The sequence below is a fragment of the Plectropomus leopardus genome, chromosome 5, assembly GCF_008729295.1.
Source record: "Plectropomus leopardus isolate mb chromosome 5, YSFRI_Pleo_2.0, whole genome shotgun sequence".
NCBI classification, from domain to species: Eukaryota; Metazoa; Chordata; class Actinopteri; order Perciformes; family Serranidae; genus Plectropomus; species Plectropomus leopardus.
The window spans coordinates 151,644-168,671 of NC_056467.1; the positions used below are offsets into that span (position 1 = coordinate 151,644).

At 42.0% G+C, this 17,028-nt stretch overlaps 1 protein-coding gene across 1 annotated transcript in view; it reads left to right on the forward strand.

The window, feature by feature from the left end:
* Positions 1 to 12,165, forward strand: part of ece2b (endothelin converting enzyme 2b) — a 29,220-nt gene extending 17,055 nt beyond the window's left edge. The window contains exons 8-19 of the mRNA XM_042486245.1: positions 29 to 217; positions 3,727 to 3,869; positions 3,984 to 4,098; positions 4,499 to 4,609; positions 4,703 to 4,801; positions 5,625 to 5,702; positions 5,860 to 5,963; positions 7,558 to 7,668; positions 8,336 to 8,403; positions 9,687 to 9,877; positions 9,975 to 10,070; positions 11,357 to 12,165. Of these exons, the coding sequence (XP_042342179.1) occupies positions 29 to 217; positions 3,727 to 3,869; positions 3,984 to 4,098; positions 4,499 to 4,609; positions 4,703 to 4,801; positions 5,625 to 5,702; positions 5,860 to 5,963; positions 7,558 to 7,668; positions 8,336 to 8,403; positions 9,687 to 9,877; positions 9,975 to 10,070; positions 11,357 to 11,533 (1,482 nt within the window). The 3' untranslated portion in view covers positions 11,534 to 12,165. The remainder of the gene's footprint in view (positions 1 to 28; positions 218 to 3,726; positions 3,870 to 3,983; positions 4,099 to 4,498; positions 4,610 to 4,702; positions 4,802 to 5,624; positions 5,703 to 5,859; positions 5,964 to 7,557; positions 7,669 to 8,335; positions 8,404 to 9,686; positions 9,878 to 9,974; positions 10,071 to 11,356) is intronic.
* Positions 12,166 to 17,028: the final 4,863 nt, after the last annotated feature.

Here is a 17,028-nt window from a genome sequence, read left to right on the forward strand (position 1 = left end):
AGAAGTTAGAAGTGTATCCGGTTTGCAGGTGCTGGTGGCGTACCTGGACTACATGGTGGAGCTGGGGATGCTGCTGGGGGGCGAGAGGAGCTCCACCCAGCTTCAGATGCAGCAGATTTTGGAGTTTGAGACGGCACTCGCCAACATCACCGTGCCACAAGACCAGCGGCGAGACGAGGAGAAGATCTACCACAAGGTCACCATCGCTGAGCTGCAGGTGAGGTCACGGACAGCGTCTCAGGCACTGCGACTGGATCAGTCAGCTGTATTTAGTGAGTAAACACCGTGAAATATGGACAAAGTGATGCTGCTCTTTTTAAATTTCTCTCACTATTTTTTTAGATATTATATTTAACTCACTATCCAGCATTTATTTGTGTTTTGGGAGGATAAAGAACGAAATAAATCACATGTAAGCAGCAGCGTGTACAATCAGTGAGCCGCAAACAAATATAAAGCGGACAGTTTCAGTCAGTTTAATTCTTGTTTTCCTCCGTGCTGATGAGAGAAGCACCCCACTCCTGTAAACGCCGTATTTAAAGAAAACCTCAAGACATTATCTTCAAATTTGGTGCAAATGTCCCCTCTGAGTCAAGGATGAGCTGATTACAATTTTAGTGGTCAAAGGTCAAGGTCATTGTGACCTCGTCTGTCTTACTCTTGTGAACGGATATCTCAAGAACACTTTGAGGGGATTTTTTTTAAATTTGGCACAAACATCCACTTGATTTGAAAAATAAACTGCTTAAAATTTGGTGGTTTGAGGTCAAGGTCACTGTGACCTTGTCTGTCTCATTCATGTGAAAGCAATATCTCAAGAACACGTTGAGGAGATTTGTTCACATTTGACACAAACATCGACAGGGACTAAAGGATGAACTGAGGAGAATTTGGTGGTCATAGGTCACTGTGACCTTTACTGTTTAATTCTTGTGAACACTGAAGAACATCTTTAGATAATTTCTTCAAATTTGGCACAAACATCCCTTTGGTTCCCAAAATTAACCCATTATAATTTGGTGGTTGAAGGTCATAGGTCGATGTCACTTTGACCTCATCTTTCTAATTCTCATAAACATGATAGCTAAGAAGCGCCGTGAGGGAATTTTTTCAAATTTGGCACAAACGTCCACTTTGATTCAAGGATGAATGGAAGAATTTAGTGATCAAAGGTCAAGGTCTCATTCTGTCTTAATCTTGTAAACGCAATATCAAAAGAACACCTTGAGGGAATTTTTTTCACATTTGGCATAAACATCCACTTGGTTTGAAAATGATCTGATTATAATTTAGTGGTTTGAGGTCAAGGTCACTGTGACCTTGTTTATTTCATTTTCATAACGCACTATGATTGAAATGCTTATTATGACGATGAAGAGTTCACACAGATGTGTAATAAGACAAAATAATGGCGTGACGACACTTTATATCAAGAAAGTCAAAGGTTTTCGTATCTGCGGAGCAGGCGGGAGACGTTTGGTCAGGTCCTGAACTGGTGACTTAAATCTGAAACCTGTGCTGACTGTGTCTTCAGTGTGTGAAGCGTCCGTTTTCACTGACGTGGATGGAAACCGTGAGGGACACTGGACCGGTTTTCCGAGTCGAAGAACGACTGGTCGACACTTGCAGCTTTTCTTCGATGCTCTGCCGTGTCTTGATGCGGAGTCAGTGTCGATGGGAGCAGAGACGTGGACGCAGGTTTTGTGTTGTGGAGTGCACTCCCTCTCTGCTGCAGCTCTCTGTCCTTCAGGGTTGCGGATGCTTCTGGGGTCACCATAGCAACTGTTGCCAAGAGCTGTTGCTATGTGCCTGCATCCCGGTGGCGGAGACGGAGAGGGAGGTTAGATAACAGGTTATTACATAAACACGGCTGATATGGAGATGAAGGAGACCTCAGGCTTCATGGATTCAGATAAATGTCGGTTTGTTTGTCCTGAGCTGTAAAAGTGGACGTCGTTTATCGTGATTATTGATCACATGGAGTCAGGCGAAGGGACATCAGTGGGGTACGCGTGCAGCAGAGCGCCCCCTGCAGGTCAGCTCGCCCCTCTGGTTTACAGCTGATTCATGATCGAGGCCTTAAAAATCTCTTTCTGTCAAAGAGGAACCAGCAGCGCCCCCTATCTGCAGCCTGAGTCCAGCTGACAAACATGACGCACGCTTCACGGCACTGAAGCGCCAAAACACTCAACTGCCTTTGTTTAGGGGCCACATTTACAAAATGACAGGGGGCCAGGGGCCAGTCGCAGCGGCCCCATACATGTGTCGAGGATTTAAGGAGGTCTCTTAGATTTTAGGACATTTCAAAGGATTTTCAGACATTTCTGGGAGTGTAGGACTTTTTTAGGATTTCGAGATATTTCTAGGTTTTTACGACATTCCTCAAATTTCAGGACATTTCTACAATATTAGGACATTTTTCGAATTCAGAACATTTATAAGATGTTAGGTTTTTTTTAGCGTTGGAGGGTGTTTCCGGATTTTAGGACATTTGTTGGATTACAGAACATTTATTGGATGTTAGGATGTTTTCAGGATTTTAGCACATTTCTCTGATTTTAGGACATTTCTAGGAGTGTTGGACATTCACTTTAAGACATTTCTGGGATTTCAGAGCATTTAAAGGATGTTAAAACGCATTTAGGATTTTATGTTGTTTATACGATTTTAGGACTCCTCTTGGATTTTATCACATTTCTAGGATTTTAGGACATTTCTCAAATCTCAAAGGCTAATTCTAGGATTGACGTACATTTCCAGGATTTTAGGGTGTTTCTAAGATGTTAGGACAATTATAGGATTGTAGGACGTTTCCTGGATTTCGGGACTTTTTGATGATTTTAGGATTTTTCTAAGATTTTATGAGGGTTTTAGGATTTGAGGACGTTTCTAGGATCGTAGGACATCAGTGTCTCGGCTGTGTCCTCTGTCAGGGGTGTGGGGGATCCTCCTCTGGCTCTTTTTTGATGCTGTTTTATGTCTCTGACACCTTATGGAGACTAAAAGGACAAAAACTATTCACCGTGTCCGTGTCTTTATTTTCAGTGAGGACTGGAGAATGTGTCACTGGTTTATTGGCTCAGTCTCCATCCTGTCAGTCAGGCTGTTGTCAGTTATTTAATACTTTCTGGTTATTCACGTAATGGTTTAGTTTGGTCTTGAATGTTTGAGGGTTGAAAGTAGCTGAACCTCCAGCGCCCTCTGCTGGAAAACACCGGAGACGTTTAGTTTCTCTGAGAAGTTTTATTGAAGATAAAACCTGAAAAGAGTTGTATGAAATAAAATCAGAACTTTGAATTGTCATATGAAGGAAGTTCATTTCATATTTGGTGTTTCTGTTCAGAGTAACTCGAGCAAACAAACGGTGGACTGTGGACTGTCCTCTCTGCACCGTCCCCAGTTTTCACTCTCTGACTGTCCGTCTGAAGCTGAAGCAGACAGCGAGGATTACTTTTTCATCTCAGTGTCTCCCCCCAAGGTGGTGCAGTCTGCTCCCACACTCAGGATTACTGAGACAGAGACACAGACAGACAGAGAGACAGACAGTGAGATTTGGACATTAATGAACGAGCATCTGTCCAGGCCTTATAAGACTTAATATTAGTTTAAAAAAATGTACGTATCAGTATCCTCCGACACTCACAGCTCTTCTGGATCTGTATCAGGACAGAAAAGACTGATTGGTGCTACGGGGACAACACGTCTCTTCTTCTCTGGTGCTTTCAGCTGCTGGCCCCGGCCGTGGACTGGTTGGACTACCTGACGTCCTCGCTGTCCCCTCTGGAGCTGAACGACACCGAGCCAGTCGTCCTCTACGCCAGAGAGTACCTGCAGCAGGTGTCCGACCTCATCAACAAGACGGACCGCAGGTCAGACAACGTCCAGGGTGGCAGACGCCGGCGTGTGTCTCCCCTGTGTCTCCTGTCTCACTTGTGTCCCCTGTGTCCCCCTGTCTCACCAGCTGTCTCTCTCTCTGTCCTCAGTCTGCTCAATAACTACATGATGTGGACACTGGTCCAGAAGAGCGTGGCCAGTTTGGACCAACGCTTCGAGAACGCTCAGGACAAACTGCTGGAGAGTCTCTACGGGACCAAGAAGGTACTAATACTGCAGTACTACTAAGTGCTGCTACTCTTACTGTTACTACTACTACTACTACTACTACTACAAGTATTACTGCAGTACTACTGCCAGTACTGAAAGCACTGCTACTCTGACTGCCACAACTACCACTGTTACTACTGCAAGTACTGCTGCTACTACTGTTACTACTGCACTACTATCTCGGTTCTCCATGACTACTAATTTTGCTTTGTGGTTTCATCGGACTTTAACTGGTTATGAAAACCAGGAAGCTACACCTGTTCAGGTATGTATGTATGTCTGTGTAACTGGGTCCAGCTGAAACTGGTTCCAACAGTCCTTCTCCTACCTGGAACTGGTTTTCCGTGGCTCTGACTGGTACTAACTGGTTGTAACTGGCTTTGTTTGTTTGCAGTCCTGCACCCCCCGCTGGCAGACTTGTATCGGGAACACTGACGACACGCTGGGCTTCGCTCTGGGAGCGCTCTTTGTCAAGGCGACCTTCGACAAACACAGCAAAGAGATCGTGAGTCTGAGGACATAATGTCCATGATGGTGTGGTTTTTGCAGCAGAGACAGGTCTGATCCAGTCTGTCCTCCGTCTCTGTGTCTCCCTCAGGCCGAGGAGATGATTAACGAGATCCGCTCCGCCTTTAAAGAAGCACTGGACCGACTCAGTTGGATGGACGACCTCACGAGACAGGCTGCTAAAGACAAGGTACGCAGACAGGTGGAGGGACGGATGGAGGGACGGGTGGAGGGACAGGTGGAGGGACGGGTGCTGACTCAAAGGTACCCAACTCAATTTGGGGGCCACTTTTGAAAAAGGACAGAAGGCTAGGGGCAAGACACAGGAGCCATGTGCACGTTTCTTGGATTTTAGGACATTTCTAAGATTTTAAGACATTTCTTGATATTTAGGGCATTTCTCAGATTTTCTTAAATTTTAGGAAATGTATAGGATGGTAGGGCATTTCTTGGATTGCAGGTTATTTCTAGAATTTGGGTATGTTTCTAGGATTTTTGGACATTTCTCGGATGTTACAACATTTCATGGAATTTTGTTGTGTTTCTTAAATTGCGGGACATTTCTTGCATTGTAGGACATTTCTAGGATTTTAGGACATTTAGAGAAGTTTGGGGCATTTCTGAGATTATAGTATGTTTCTCAGATTTAAGACGTTTCTGAAATTTTGGGATGTTTCTAGGAATTTTGGAAATTTCTCAGTTATTATAACATTTCTCAAAATGTATTATGTTTCTCGAATTTATGGACATTTCTAGTATTTTAGGACATCAGTGTCTCAGCTGTGTCCTCAGTCGGGGGTGTGGGGGATCCTCCTCTGGCTCTATTTTAGTGCTGTTTTATGTCTCTGACACCTTATCGAGACTAAAAGGACAAAAACTATTTTCAGTGTCAATCACTTTATTTCTATTGTCCATTAGAAAATGGTTGGGGGCCTCCAGGGGCCCTGTAAGGGTCCAGATTGGGTCGCGGGCCCTAAGTTGAGGTGTTACCGTTTCTGTTTGTCTCTCGTTAGGCAGATGCGATCTACGATATGATCGGTTTCCCAGAATTCATCCTGGACCCCAAAGAGCTGGACGATGTTTATGACGGGGTGAGTGACGGCTGTCGATCGTCTCAGGCGTCTCGGATCGTCTGTTGTGTTTTGAATCCGGAGAGGCGGATGTTTGCAGCTCTGTCTGACATCGTGAGGCGGCGCTCTGCTGCCCCCTGCTGTCCTGATAAACATGTTCTCACATGTTGTGTTTCAGTACGAAGTGTCGGACGAGAGCTTCTTCCAGAACATGCTCAACTTCTACAACTTCTCCGCCCGAGTGATGGCCGACCAGCTGAGGAAGACTCCCAACAAAGACCAGTAATAATGACGAAGACCAGTCATGCAGGCCGGCATTATGGGCCTCAGGCAGCAGCATCCTTTTCATCTCCTCTTATATTTGACATCAATTTTAAAAATAAGAAAAGTCAACACAAAAAACATTTGTAACCATCCAGATCTGCTCTGACGCAGGTGTGCTCGATGATCAGTTGTGCCGTGCGCAAAGACTCCTGAACCAGAGAATTAGACAGACGTCCCCAAAAAATGTTCTAAGAAGAACAACTACAGTAGTGAAACTGACGTACTGTTAAGAAGTTAAACAAAGTAAATGTGATTTTCCAGAGTGTCGATACAGGAGTTACGGGAAAATTAAAACAAACAAAAAAGAGAAAGAAAAAACAGAAAACAGTTACGATGCTGTAATACAAGTACTAATACCACACTTTAAAAATACTCTTAAAAGCTCTGCATTGAAAGTATTACTTAGGTAAAATTTTGTAAGTATAGTCAAGAAAATGTATTCAAGCATAAAAAAGTTAAATAAATTTGTTAAAACAAACTTATTAAAATAATTGAAAGGAAAAGCAGCAAGTCTTTGCATGAGAGGCTGAAACTGTGAAATGTTTATGTATAAAAAATGACTTGAATAATTTAAAAATATTGGACAGTTTTTTTAATGAATCAACTAATTGTTTCAGCTGCCAAACGTCCTCAGCTGCAAACACGAGCCGACAGTCCTGCTGGTGGCGCTACAGCGACCGTCTACATTTCCAAAACTTGAAAATTTCAAACAAATCATTCATACGCGCTGCAGGTTTGCAACTTCCATCAAAACGTGAAGAAGTTTTTGTTCACTTCACTGTTTTACATATTCTGAAGTCTATGCTGTTTTTATCAAAAACTGTCAAAATATTTAAATCGATCTCCAACATTTTTTGATCAGTTGACACCAAACTTGCTGCAGGGCGTCTTCAGTCTGTCCGACTCAAACCGTCTTTTGATTTTTTTGATTTATCAAAAATTGAGCCTACGATGCATCAAAATAGATTTTAAAGGTTCATTTTAAAAAAAAGACAAAATTGTGCCGTGATGGTAGATTAAGAGTGTGAGCGACTGAATTTTTGGCAGCATTTTGCCCTCGTGTACACTTATTGCAGTCTTTGGGAAAATGGCGTTTTTAGCGTCGTGGAGTTCAGGCAGGACATTACAGAAGATGTTTTTGTCTTATCGTGGTCAGAGTGCTCTCGACCGCTTGTGAAATGTTCTCTGACATCAGAAAACGGCAAAAATAAGAAAACGCTGGTGAGTCCCAGAAACCAACGCGTGCCAACAAAATAAATTGCGGATACAAACAAAAATCAGAGAAAATGTGTTCGTATATCATGTCTTGCATGAGGCTCATTGAATCTCTCTCTCACACACACACACACACACACACACACACACATATATAAAAACAGGTAGTGTTCACAAAACTTCAGGAAGAAAGTTTCTCCTAACTGACCGAGTTAGAACTTCTGACAGACTTCTGGGCTCTTTGACCGACTGGTAGGATCTCAAATTAACTCCTCTCCTCCTCTGCTTGTCTCCTCCTTTCCTCTCCTCCTCTCCTTGTTTCCTCTCCTCCTCTCAGGTGGAGTATGACTCCTCCTACAGTTAATGCCTACTACATGCCCACTAAGAACGGCATCGTCTTCCCTGCTGGGATCCTACAAGCTCCTTTCTACGCCCACGACCACCCCAAGTCTGTTTACCTCTACATCTCCCTGTGTGTGTGTGTGTGTCTGTGTGTATCCACCTGTACAGTAGACAGAAGATGATGAGTTGTACAAACACACACACATCAACAAACAGAGTACATGGTGGTGGAGGTTCCTGCTCTCCAGAGGATGAACCCTCCACATCTTTATTAGTAGTATTAGTGTTTTCCTCCAGCGCCCCCCGCAGGTCAGACTCTGCAAACAGCTAAATCAGCAGGATGATACTCAACCTGCTTTTCTTGAGGGCCGCTTTTGCAAAACGACAGCAGGCCAGTCGCAGCAGCCCCAAACATGTTTCTAGGATTTTAGGACATTTCTGTGATTTTAAGGCATTTCTAGGATTTCAGGACATGAGTGTCTCAGCTGTGTCCTCTGTCGGGGGTGTGGGGGATCCTCCTCTGGCTCTATTCTGATGCTGTTTTATGTCTCTGACACCTTAAGAAGACTAAAAGGACAAAAACTATTCACAGAGTCAATCGTTTTATTTTTATTGTCAATCAGAAAATGGTTGGGGGCCACCAGGGGCCCTATCAGGGGCCAGAGTTAGCTCACAGGTGGTTATTTGAGTATTGTTGCTTTAGACAGTCTGTGTGGTATCTGGACTCTTCAGGTCTTTGGAGAAACATTTTAAACATTGTGTTTGTGTTTCAGGGCGCTAAACTTTGGCGGGATCGGGGTGGTGATGGGTCACGAGCTCACACACGCTTTCGACGATCAGGGTGAGTCGAAATTTTATTTGATTTTTGATCGGACCCCAAATACACACTGATCTCCGCGGCGGTCGGCGGGGACACCATCTGTAGGAAACACTTTCATGGAGCTCTACTCTCTGATCGCCTGGGATTTGTGTAAAATCATGAAATAAAGCACAGGTACCAGGCAGGAAGGTTGTTTCCCTGATAATGTGACATCGTCAACAGCTAACAGCTGATGGAGGTTAAATTTCGTTCCATTATGATGTGTTCAATCTCTGCTCAGTAAAAATGAGTTTAGGGTGAAGGGAAATTATAATATTCATGTGCAATTTAGCCATAAAAATGTGTTTTTTTTCTGTGGCAAACCTGAATCAATAAGCTGTTTGAAGGAGAAATGTCACGGTAATATGAAATAGATATTAGAGAGGGAATTATTATATAATATATTTAGTAAAATGACCTTTAGAGCTGTCATTTTAAGAAATGTTTGTAATGTGAAAGAAGGTTCATAAATGTGTATGATTGAATTTGTGCTCATTCAAAGGTATAAAGGACTGTCTGACGTCAGTTCAGTTATTTTTTATAGTGTAGATATCTTTGTTTTTTTTCTGGATCACACATGGAAATAAATAACAACAAAATAAAGAACAGCAAAACTAACATCGTATCTACGGGCCCAGAATTTCTCGGTGAATCCGTTGATTGTTGAATCCGCATGCATACAGATTTGTGCAAAAGTTAAGCAATGTTTTTTTAAATGTGGATAAAACTCAACGTGGAGCTGACAGTGTTTCCACTGACTGATGTCATGTGACCTCTCCTCTGGCGATAACATCCCAGTAACCATGGCGACGGATGTTCAAAACATCAGCAGCTTTATTTCTATTGCGGCCACCGCACGAGCTGTCATTATTTCCAATCCGAGGCCACGTAGGCGTGTTATGGAGCCGTGATGAAAAGGCGAGCCCCTGATACGTGGGAGTGGCCACGTTTCTGGGATTTCTGGGAGATGTAGTCCAAGATTTTACAAGCTCACGGTGTCATGTGACCTAGAAAAGACTATAGCGTTTCCACTGCAGTTTGGACAAATATCGCTTTTTCAATTCGCCTGAAATACCACCTCATGAGAGCATAATAACTTTTTTGTGATAACTGTGAGGTTTTTTTTGGAATTTGTACAATTTGAGCGTTAATGGAAACCCGCCTCTTCATATTTCTGTCGTAGATGTCTGTTGAGTTCGAGCATCAGATTATCGGATAAGAATGTAAACAGTAACTGGTCTGAGTGTTCGTCCCTCCTGTTGCAGGTCGTGAGTACGATAAAGAAGGTAACTTGAGGCCGTGGTGGCAGAACTCTTCAGTGGAGGCGTTTCGTCAGAGAACAGAGTGCATGATGGACCAGTACAACCGCTACACCGTCAACGGCGAGCACGTCAATGGAAAACAGACACTCGGAGAAAATATCGCCGACAACGGAGGACTGAAGGCGGCATACCACGTCAGTATGAACATGAAACAAAGAAAAGTGTTTCAGCTGCAGCACCGCACCAGGCCATTTGTTTTTAACCGCGACTACACTGATGATTTCTCTCCAGGCCTATCGGTCGTGGGTCCAGAGGAACGGAGAGGAGAAGAGGCTTCCTGCCGTCAACCTCACCAATGACCAGCTCTTCTTTGTGGGATTTGCTCAGGTGAGTCAAAAGTCACTTCTTACACAGATATGGAGCCATAGATTAAACAATGTTGAATTTTTACATCACAAGTATTGTGACCAAAATTTTCACGATCAAAGACCAAAAAAAACAGGTACTGGCGCTGGTTTTAGGTGGTTTTACATTGTCGAAGGTGATCTTCGATTGTTGTGACCCAGTTCCTGCTGGTCTTTGATAGTTTGACATGCTGGTGTGAGCAGCCCGTCAAGCTGTGCACATTTATCTTTATGCATAACACATGACAGAAGACTGAACTGATTTATGTCATTTGCTTTTCATACTTCCCCCTCATGACTCTGTTATTTCTCCAGACTCAATTTTACAGAGAGTTCAACAAGTAAACCAGATAGAGTGACCATCACAAGCTGGTAGGACCAGTTAAACCATCATAACTGAAGAAAAAACATACTTTAAACTGGTCCAAAAAAGCTGGTCAACCAGCTTAACCATCTTTAAATGATTTTTCAGGAAGGGTGCCCCACAAGGTTTGATACTGGGGCCACTTCTGTTCCTGTTCGTGACTGACGTTCTGCTTGTCCTGACGTAGCTCAAGTTATTCACTGCTGCCACTCACCTCTGCAGCAGACCGATGAGATACTCACGGTTCTGTTCTTCAGACCTCATTGAAAAACGACACACCGAAGAATTTTTTAACCCTTTGAAAAGTTGTAGTTTGCATAAAATCAATCTGAAATCAAAACATCATATCTAGAGCATTCATTCTTTCTGCAGAAAGCTAAGGATCCTGCTTCCATGACCCTATTTTACCTTCTGTGTGTTGAAAACTTGCCATTTTGCCGTAATGACTGCAGGAGATCACTGTTTCCATATACCTGTGTATATCTATATATATAGATATATTCAGGTGCATCTCAAAAATTAGAATATGGTGAAAAAGTTCAAAATTTTCCATCAGTTATTCAAGAAAGTGAAAATTATTTTTTTTCTAGACTCATTATATAAACTAAAATGTTTCAAGTGTTTTTTTGCATTTTAATCTTCATAATTCTGACCTACAGCAAGAAAAATTTTTAAAAACTTATTCTAATAATTTGAGATCCAGGATTTATGATTTTCATGAGCTATAAGCCTTAATCATCAAAATGAAAACAAAAAAAGGCTTAAAATCTTTCAATTTATGTTTAATGAATATATAAAATATATGAAAGTTTACCTTTCTGAATTAAATTACGAAGAAAAATTAACTTAACGGAAGTGGACTGCAAAGACTACATTCATCAGAATTAAATCTTTGTTTTTTTCAGGTGTGGTGTTCAGTCCGAACACCAGAGAGCGCTCACGAGGGCCTGGTGACCGACCCCCACAGCCCGCCCCGGTACCGAGTCATCGGCACGCTCGCCAACTCTCCGGACTTCAGCCGCCACTTCAACTGTCCTGCAGGGACGCCGATGAACACCGGGAGGCGCTGTGAGGTCTGGTAGACGGACTGCTGAAGAGGACGGGGTCGGGTCCGGGTTCATTAGGTCGGTCTGTTCGTGAACAGGTCGGTTCTTTAGTTTCAAAAAGTGTCTGCTATTTAGCAAGAAAAAAAATTAGTTAACAAGTCCGATTGTTAATTGACAGGTGAGTTTTCTTAATTAGCCGGCTGGTTAGTGTCTTAATTAGCGGAGGTCTTCAGGAGGTGATCAGGTTTTCTTTGGGGCTGTTTCATACCGTTAATATCAATCTGTTCTTTAGAGACGATCAGACAGACTTCCTGTCTGGAAACTAATGGACTCCGTGAACTTCGCACGGAGACACGGAGGACTGACGGTGGTGAAGCCACACGGGACAATGTTGCTGATTTCTGCTTTATCGCCGTTATTGATTATTATTATTATTATTATTATTATTATTATTATGAATGAGCTTTGGTTTCGCCTGTGTGTGTGTGTGTGTGTGTGTGTGTGTGTGTGTGTTGTATGAAAGCCTAACTCTCTCTGATGACATCACTGTGATGACCTCATTCATAGTTGAACTGTTACATCATCAGTAATGGCCGTGTGTGAGTGTGTGTGTGTGTGTGTGTGTGTGTGTGTGTGTGTGTGTGTGTGAGTGTGTGTGTGAGAGTGTGTGTGTGTGTGAGTGTGTGTGTGTGAGAGTGTTTGTGTGTGTGTGTGTGTGTGAGAGTGTTTGTGTGTGTGTGTGTGTGTGTGTGTGTGTGTGTGTGAGAGTGTTTGTGTGTGTGTGTGTGTGTGTGTGTGTGTGTGAGAGTGTTTGTGTGTGTGTGTGTGTGTGTGTGAGAGAGAGAGAGTGCATGTGTGTAGACTGATTAATTTTTCAGTTAAGAGCATTTTAAGATGCAGTTTTTCGAGGTTCACCTTAAATTCGGGAAGAATTCATCAATAAATATATTATGAAATATTATTAAAGGTTTTATGGATTATTTTCATGGTTTTAGGGAATTTTAGGGAATAAAAACACAGTAAAATTGACCAAATAGCATGAAAAAGTTCTTTTACTTCTGACCTAAATTAAAAAATGAAACATTTTTAACCCTTTGAACCCAGGCAAACTGGCTTGATTTCTTTTAAAAACACCTTAAGAAGGCAATAAGCAACCAAAGAAGAAGAAGAATAAGACAAACAATAAGAACCTAAAGGTACAAGAAAGTAGTTTTTTCTTTTTTTTTATTGATTTTAACACAATCTTAAATAAGTAAATACTATTCCCTACTACTTTTCCCTCGTTTGTTTTTTGGTTAATGAAATTTATTTATGAAAAAAATAATCATGATGCATGCTGACAAAGATCTGAGAAATTAATTATATATATATATATATATATATATATAGTTTATAGTAAGTTTTTATCACACAAATAAATCCTCCACATTTCAGTTTCAATATCTTGCACAGCTTCAGGTTGTAGTTTTTTATGAAAGTATTTTTGAATAAATATTTAAAATTTCCAACATATAAAAATTCGAGCAGCTACGTTTAAATGAAACATAATGTGCTGAAAGCAAAAACAAAGCAGAAGCTGTGTTTGGGGACGAGTCCTGGTTGAAAGATGCTTTTTGACATTTTTCCCTCGATGGTTTCCCCTAGTTTTTTAGAAATCATTTTCTTGCATTTCCTGCAATTTGTGGAACATTTCTTTCCAGGTTGCTCATTGCATTTTTCCCAAGTTCTTGAAAGAAATCACACCAAATTGCTCACGGTTGAAGGCACAAGAAAAGTGACGTCGCTCCCCGTTTTCATGTTATTTGGTTAAAATTTGAAAGGACTTTTAAGAAACATAATTTTTTCTTAAACCATGCAAATAACCAGACCCATTAATTTTCATCACATTAAAATGACCTTAATTATGTCATCAATTACAGTCAAAATGAAGGGATGTCAGTGAGTCATTGTCATTTTTTTCACTTTATAGCAATTTTATATAAAAATAAAAGCATGATGAATCATATTTAGATCAACACAGAATCTAAAAAGAAAAAACTGTAAATAAATAGGAACACAGCTTTTTTCTAATAATGCTACATTAAACCCATCCCGACCACTCCTTCGAGAGGAGAACGAACACACAAATAAAATGAAATTAAAATGACTACAATATCAGTACTGCCGTCTTAATTATCTCGTCAAGCTTTTAGCGACTCTACATTTCAGCTCTGCGACCAATAACCGCCATGCTCGTGTTGCCGTGGAAATGCAAAAAAGTTCAGTGTAATTTGGTGACACCCACCACAAAAAGTTGAGAATACAAAAAAGCTGAATTGAAAATGTTGCCTCAACTGAGATTAAACACCGAGAAATTAACAAAAGTCCCATTAATTAATCCTTAATTTAACGCCTTCACCTTAATATACCACAAATTGTTCATGTAACCATTAATTATCCCCTTAGCATGTCATTAAAATACCTTAAATGCTCCGTATTAATGAGCAAATTTTGTTTCATTATGCGCCCCTCAGTTTGTACCTGAAATGACCTACATTTTTAAACTAAGGTGTCACTTCAGGGGTTTGCCCCAAATTTTTAATTAACAGATACATTGAATGGCATTAAAATCATCCCTTAACTATGACCTTAGCTGAATAATTAAGGGCATTTTAAGGTCAAATGAGACACAGAGTCATGTTTTTTTTCTCTTTAACTCTTAAAAAGCCTTAACTGAATCATTATCTGCAGTTTTAAGGTGGAAATGAAAAGATTGAGCCTTGGAGTGTCAATGCTGTTCCGTCCGTAGTTCTTTGTCGTCTGAACCACTGTGCACGTTAACCACCAACCGCCATGCTAGTGTTGCCGTAGTAACTGATACAGAGTTAATGAATCAGATTTGATTCAACATCCGCGGCTTTAACGGTGAGGAAAACAACCAAACAAGCGCCTTAAAAAAATTAGACTTCATTGTTAACCTCACATGGGAATACTGCCTAAAAAATTCAAAAAGAAGGCCTTAAAAAGTAAAGCTTTTTTTTCTGCACAGATGCCTCATGTGACATCACGTCAAAGTCCCATCAGGCTTCAAATCCAGTCTTAAGTTCACTGCTGAGGTCACACGGCTCTTTAAAATCTTCTGACTGAGCGCGTTCAGCACGGAAACAGGCGTGAAAATTCACACGAGCGTCCACCAACCAGATTTATTTCACCCACAGTGGTCGAGGCCTGACCCGCCCTAATCTACCTTTCTCTGCCTCTGATTGGCTTACATCCTGACCCCAACCCGGTCATGCTCAACTTATGGCCCGCAGGCCAAATCTGGCTCCTTATAGGGCCCCAGGGGGCCCCAAAACCTTTTCTAATTCACAGTAAAAACAAAACGATTGTCTCTGTGAATAGTTTTTTTTCCTTTTGGTCTCCATAAGGCGTCAGAGACATGAAACAGCATCAGAATAGAGCCAGAGGAGGATCCCCCACAGAGGACACAGCTGAGACACTGATGTCCTAAACCACTAAAAACGTCCCAAAATCCCAGAACTTTTTAAATCCAAGAAACAGCCTAAAATCCTAAAAACGCGTTCAAATCCTAGAAACATGTACGGGGCCGCTGTGACTGGCCCCTGGCCTCCTGTCATTTTGCAAAAGTGGCCCCCAAACAGAGCAGGTTCAGTGTGCCTGTGTGTGTCTGTGTGTGTGTGTCTGTGTGTGCGTGTGTGTGTGGGTGTGTCTGTGTGTGTGCGTGTGTGTGTGTGTGTGTCTGTCTGTGTGTGTGTCTCTGTGTGTGCGTGTGTGTGTGTCTCTATGTGTGTGTGCGTGCATGTGTGTGTGCATGTGTGCGTGCTTCGCTTCCTGATGACATCACTGTCCAATCCCATGCAGCTCCTGTGTGTGTCGTTTGTCCAGCAGAAGAAGAAGCTGCTTCCTGCCAAAGACGTTTCTGTGTGTGTGTGTGTGTGTGTGTGTGTGTGTGTGTGTGTGTACAGTAGACTACAGTAGATCTGATGTAGAATAAAAGCAGCTTGTTGAAACTCTTTCTGTGTCCTGAAGGGGGCGTCACTGCTCTGCTCGTCCAATCAGAGCGCTGCATTAAACAAACATAATAAACACTGATTATAAGAAGAATCACAGTCCGGCTCTCATTACAACATCTACACACTCATTACAACATCTACACACTCATTACAACATCTACACACTCAACAACATCTACACACTCATTACAACATAATACACAATCTTGACTACATTTATGACATACGCATGAATACACACACAAACACACACCATGAAGGATGATAAGAGTGTAAAATGCAACAAACAGCCCATTAAGGGTTAATACTCATTAGTATCATTTAAAATACTTTCATTCACATTTTTTCTGTCGAGTTCTTTGAGGAACATTTTACAGAAAATCTCGGAACAGTCACAGTGAGTTCACCTGAAAAACTCACAGCCACTTCCTGCTGTGTCCGCGCACACCTCCACCTGTCTGGCGTGTTGCCGTGACGTCACTGCCCCCCCCCCCCCTTGGTTTTTCTCTTTCGGCAGGTGATCTTCGCTGTGCGTCCTGCTCGTCGTGTCGCTGCTTCTCTCCGTCTGAAGGTTTGTAGCTTTGACTCTTTTCTCTGTTGAGCGACTCTTTGTCAGAAAAAGTTCCGCTCAGTTTCCAGCGCGTGAGGAGGATCAGTGAGTTCAACACGCGCGCTACAATCAAAGCCTTAATCTGATACATGTGGCACGTGTGACTTTCCAAAACGTCGCCGATAAAACAAACAAAGAAAAAAACTAAAAGTATTAACTTATTATCATGTAGCTGTTTAAATCCCTGAAGTGAAATGGATGCACGCTCCCGCGGCCACGGGCACACTTCCTGTCAAAGTGTAATTACTTTGGCACGAGGACACTTCCATCTACGTCACGTCATAAGTGCGTCCTGTCAGATGCGTCGGGAGCGCGCCAAACTCGCTGTGTGCCACTTTGCAATCGAGGCCGTAACAACCAGGGCCAGTCGCTGCGCGTCTTGAAACGCGGAGCTCTGTGCGTCATGACGCACGGACACTGGATCCTGTGGAGAGTTTCGTTCAGAGGGAACTTATTTTCTGCAGAGTTTCACGTGACCACTAACATCCTGCACTGTTAGCATGACCTCTGTTTTCAACTAAAACATTTCTGAGGGTAAAAGTGCGCAATTTAATCAGATCCACGCAAAAAACGTGTTCAAAAGTGACATCGTGCAGTTTGTGTTTGTGCCGCCAGAGAACAAGTCCACGCCCATATATGCACGCCAATATATGATTTGTCATTGAAAACAAAACCTGAACTGAAAAAGTGAAAAGAAAAGTTGTATTGACACGGAAATAAAACACAAAATAAAACAAGATTAAAGGTTGGTTATTTTTTCAGACCGTGTTTTATTTTTCGGTATAACTTTCTTCAGTGCCAAATCTTTATTTCTGTGCCAATACAACCTTTTAAAATACAAATGTTTCAGTGCCAATGTTTCCCTCTTCAGTTCAGGTTTTGTTTTCAATGAAAAATCATATTCAATG